The 5249-nt window shown below is 37.0% G+C and overlaps 1 protein-coding gene across 1 annotated transcript; it reads left to right on the forward strand.

Moving 5' to 3' along the window:
- The first annotated feature begins 747 nt into the window (after nt 1-747).
- NPS (neuropeptide S) lies at nt 748-3795 on the forward strand. Its single transcript, XM_074159128.1, has 3 exons — nt 748-764; nt 1104-1185; nt 3586-3795. The coding sequence occupies exons 1-3, from the start codon at nt 748-750 to the stop codon at nt 3793-3795; spliced, it is 309 nt and encodes a 102-aa protein (XP_074015229.1).
- The last annotated feature ends 1454 nt before the right edge of the window (nt 3796-5249 follow it).

The following is a 5249-nucleotide window of genomic DNA, read 5'->3' on the forward strand; positions in this document are numbered from 1 at the left end:
TGCTGAGTCACTGGCGTGCATGTCTAACACTGGGTGACTGTCAAAAAAAGGTCCTTAGTGTTTTCATTTAAAGAAAAAAAATAGAATTTAATGTTTTTCAGCATTCCCTTGCCTGTGCACTCCAACATGCATAGACTTTTTGGGATTCCTACAGTTCTCTATATAAATAAACCACAGGATCCCCTGAAATGTTGCACAATTCAATTAAATGCAGCACAATTACATTTGTTGCAGTGACAAATGATGCTCTTAGACATTAAACATTTGCTACATTGACAGAGATTAACAGAATTTATTAATCTTACAGAAGATTTGATTGAATAAACCGAACATAGGCTAAGATATATTTGCATGTAAGAGAAGAAATTAATATTCAACGAGCTTAAGTTCTAAGAAAAACACTTAAAAACTGGGTGCATTAAAAACTAAGCATGTTAAAAAAAAGGGGGGGAGGAAGAAAAAGCAAAAGCTATATATATTGTTCTGTGTATTGTGGCTGCTCTGAGTATAATAAGATTTTTTGAGGAACTTTCTACTTAAAGTGCACTTTTGCTGTCTTTCCCTTGCAGCCAGGCTTTACTAAGTCTTAATACGATATATTGGAAGTGTTAAAAAAGTCTTGAAATGTATTTTTGACATCTTTAGACCTTTGACTGTCTTTGCTATGATGATACAGACTTAACAGTAAACCCACTTGAGAGGCATTTTAATGGAACACTTTAAACGAAATCAATTGGTAGTTTCATAATGGCAACTGAATGTGTGTTCTTGCCATTTTCCCATTTAACAAGAAGAAAAGGCCAAACAAGGACCAATTAGTCATAATAAAATCAGCTTTGATGACATTTTTACTCCTGAACTCTGGTATAAAATGGTCATCTAAGAAAGAACGGAAAGGATATGTGAGGAATTTGGTAGTATAACTGCATGTACTTACATATGCACTCCTGAGTAAAAAATGATCAGGTAAAGACACTGAATATATATATTTTCTCTATACAAAGTGTATAGAGAAAATACGCTGTTCGTGTGTTTACGTGTATGCATGTAGTTTTGCTTGATTTTTTTTTAAATTTTAACTGATCTCCATTTTTTCTTTGAAGCCTATGCAGGTTAAACTTTGTTTTCATTCTTTGGATCTCAATGACATTTGTGTGCTCGGGTTACCCTGTTGTCCCTTCCATGGTAAGTCATGCTCCCTACTTACTTGAAGATCAGATGCTTCATTTCTTTTAAATAGATCTTTTATTTAAATTTTTTTTTTGGTTGCTTGTTTCTTTGTTGTTGTTGTTTTTTATAAAATGAAAGAAGTTTCTTGTATTAAAAGTATTGATTAAATATTGTTACCTAATTTTCCTGGAGTATAGCTCAATTTTTACTTTAGTTACTAATAAAATATGCAAGCCTCTAAAATAATCATGTGAGAAATCTATTGCATATTTAATGTAGAGTGTGGGGAGCTTTTGCTGAAGTTGAAATACTGTATGGAAAAGAGAAAAACATCAATCTCCTCTCCATTTCATCTAAATTCCTTGTCTATATCAAACAGGTACAATAAGATACGTATATTAATTTCACTTATTGCTAGCTAGTTTATAAACCAGTCAATTTATTTGTCACTGTTAGTGGGTAGGGAAAGGAGAAATTCTTATACAAAGTTATGGAAAATTATTGCATAGGACCAGTAATACAAATTTGATTGAACTATGAAAGAAAGTAGAACAGCCTATAAAACCAAACAGGTTACTTAAATAATGCTAATATCCATCGTGGTGCTGGTCTCGACCAGGTTACCATGACAGATAGCTGGTGAAACTGTTCATACACCATTTAAGCCTTTGCCGGTGTGGAATGAGATATTTTATTGCTAAGTATGTTCAGTTTTCCTGCTTTGGACAAAGTCTTCTTTAGACACCCTCTTTCTTTATTGCTGTAAAATCAGCTCTTGAGGCCACGGTTCAGATTCCTGTGTTTCCTCTGCTGTGTTTTGCATCATTATCTTTTCATTAAGGTGATCTGTCGCTTGCAGAAACGGTGGCCTCTCGTGAAGCTGTTTTATTTTATTGATGTGACGTTCCCGTTAGCCTTAATCTATCTATCGCCCGCTTCCTCTGCATCTTTTACTTCTGTAAATGCTGAATCATCTTTCATTTCTGATGGCGGGTAATTTAGACACTTCTCAATCTGACTAGCCACATTTCTTAATGGATCTCTGTTAGGTTGGGTAAAATCTCTGATAGATTAGGTAAAATGAGCTTAACCATTTCATATAAATGAATATTCTGCATGTTGAAATAACAGTGATTTCTACAGTAGTGTAAGTCCCTGTGTGGGTTGGGAGACAGCAGCTGAAAATGCAAAGGGGACTTTCTCTGTGCCCGTGTTTCTTGCAGAAAGCATTTCTTCTTGTTAGGGAGAAACTTCAGTCCGAGGAAAAAAAATCCCAGTGGGTGGCAGAAGCAGCTGTGGTCAGGGAGCTGCTGCTGCCTGGTTCTTTAAACTCGGTGCATGCTCTTGCTTGCAGGAAAGATCATGAATCTTCTTTTTATAGGCACAGAACAGGGGAAAAAAAAAGTGAAGTACTAAACAGTATTAATAAAAGTAATAGCATACCGAATTAAAACTAATCTTAGTGAAGCTAACGGCAATCTTTCCATCAATTCTGGCAAAGGCAGATGTTAACCCCGTGGCTTTGCACGCAGCCGTGTCCCAGGCAAGGATGCAGCACAGAGAGCTTTAGAAACGATGGCAGAGTATTTCTTGTAGATAGACCATCAGCAAGCTGGTAAATGACGGTAGGATGGAAGCTGCACAGAACAGCTATAGACATGCCAGGAAATGTTTCCTTTTAAATTCAATCTTAATTTAAATGCAACTTATACTTGTAAAACTTTTTTAGGTAGTTGACATTTCTATACTGTAAAGTGCAGGTAAGAGGAACTTGTACATAAACCTGTCTGGATTTTAATTTATTAATAATTAAATTAATATATAATTTATTATATATTAATATATAATAAATAAATTAATAATAACTCAATTTTTTCATAATTACTACCATAACTAGTCCTAAATACCCCCAAATTCCTGCTGTACAGGTACTTTCATGTTCTCTTATCTGTTATTTAAACTGCTTGCTTGACTTCACACAAGTGATAACAAGATGCTGTTTCAGAGTTAACTGAAAAAAAATCTCATTTTACAGCAATAAACATGCATGCTACTCTAGGGAAACTGTGTTACATGTCACAACTGGTCAACATCACCGAAAACAATTAATTTCATACCTTAAACATAATTGTAACAGTATCAGTATTTTATGCCAGAAATACCACAGTTGAGTTTTCTGGAGAGCTATGAAAATATCTGATTTTGAATGTGATGAATCCTTAGCAAATAACAGTTCATCCTTGTCATTCAAGGATGTCACACACATCAAAAGCATAAATTGTTTTTGTGTTTCTGCTGTGCTTTTTGTACTGAACAAGTCCTGGCAAATACACAAATCCATAATTTTACTGGTTTTTATCTCTCTCTTTTTTTCTTCTTTTTTTTTTTCTTTTTTTTTTTTTTTTTTATCTTCAGAGCAGCAATCCTTTTTATTTGAATTGCCAGCTGTATGGAAAACCCGATTACTGCCTCGTCCTGCTGAATAACTGCCTGGCCAAGGTGGGCAGGAACGAAGAACTGGCTTTTTTAAAGCCTTACCTGGAGATGCCTTTCAATAAAAGGTCCTTTCGCAACGGTGTTGGGTCGGGAATTAAAAAAACTTCCTTTCGAAGAGCAAAGTCGTAAACAAATGTTCAAAACCACCGCCCCGATTTTAGCATCTGATGTTTCACTTTGCGCTTAAAATCATTTTAATGCTTTTCTATGATAAAACCAACAGAGACAAATGTACCCGTGTCTTCATCGTGTAAACAGATGTTTATTTCAAAGAGCACAAGCCAAGTGGAGCAGATGGGATTGCTCAGAAAGGGCTTTGTTTCCAAAGTTACAGTACCATAAAGTTTTGTGTTGAAATGAATGTTTTCATTTGGTTAATTCCCCTTCTTTGTAAAGCTACGGGTTTAATCAGCTTGCTCTTGATTAATACAAAATTAGTCCTGTGCTGTGAATAGGTGTGTGCAGGCAGCCTGTCGGGAGGGCTGATGGTATTATTCCTGACATCCCTCCTCTGCCGGAGCGGCAAACCCAGCGGCAAGGCAAGGCATATTTTCCTGTCCCAAATCACATTGACTTGAAGCCAACTGCTCTGGCAATATTAATACAGATTTAAAGTACTAATTTCACATTTCCGAAGGTATGAAGGGCCACTGGTAAAAGACAGAATCAGGCCCGCCTTGTAACTTCTAGTTTCTTTTTAATACAGTTATTTAAAATGACTTTAGCAGGAAATAATCTCTTGAGATGTGTCATCTCATTTCCAGAAGAGTCCTGGGAAATCACTCTAAGGCAGGGTCTCAGCGCAGCTCCCTTCGCCTCAATTAATTGACTTATGTAGGCAACACACATCTGATGAAATGTGCCAAATGCGGTTCCTGCTCCTCTCCTACAGTGGTGGCGCAGTAATTAATGATGAGGTTTCTTAATTTTTTTTTTTTTTTTTAAAAAAAAGGTCATTCGGTCTGAAAATATGTAAATGCGAAGTGTAGGAAAGGTCATCTGTTGAGTGACATACGTGTGAATTTTACCTTGTGGCTGTTTCCTCCAAACGCAGTGTAACAAGCTGTAACGTCGGTTTGAAGTGTCCGTGCAAATGCTTTTCCGATTCAAAGCTAAGATGATAATAAACCAGTATATGGATGCTTTCTAATATTTCCCTCTGAAACAGCATAACCCAGGAGATCGCTATTAAACCTGGAATAAGGTGGGGTGGCACCATCACTGCAATGACGCCCATGGAGAATAGCGACTCAAGCACGTGCTGGTGTGATACTGGGTTTCTGGAGTGCAGCTGCCTAATTTCTGGCTGGTTCCAGGAGACCAAACACGCTCCTGTCTGTGTTTGTCCACACTGAGATGTTTAAAACCGTGTTTTTTTAAAGCCGCTTAAACACTTGGGCTCCTTTTGGGCACCGTTGGTGTCTAGGTTGGTTTCATCTTACAGCTCTTAGTCAAGTGACACCTAGAGACCTTTAAAAATCTATGAGGAAAATGTTAGATAATTATTATTCTCGTGCACTCTGACTCGTGTAATGCCCGGATGGAGGAGCCCAGGCCACCAAACGCGGTGGCACGCAGGAGTT

The sequence above is a fragment of the Numenius arquata genome, chromosome 15 (assembly GCF_964106895.1).
Source record: "Numenius arquata chromosome 15, bNumArq3.hap1.1, whole genome shotgun sequence".
In the NCBI taxonomy this organism is placed as follows: Eukaryota; Metazoa; Chordata; class Aves; order Charadriiformes; family Scolopacidae; genus Numenius; species Numenius arquata.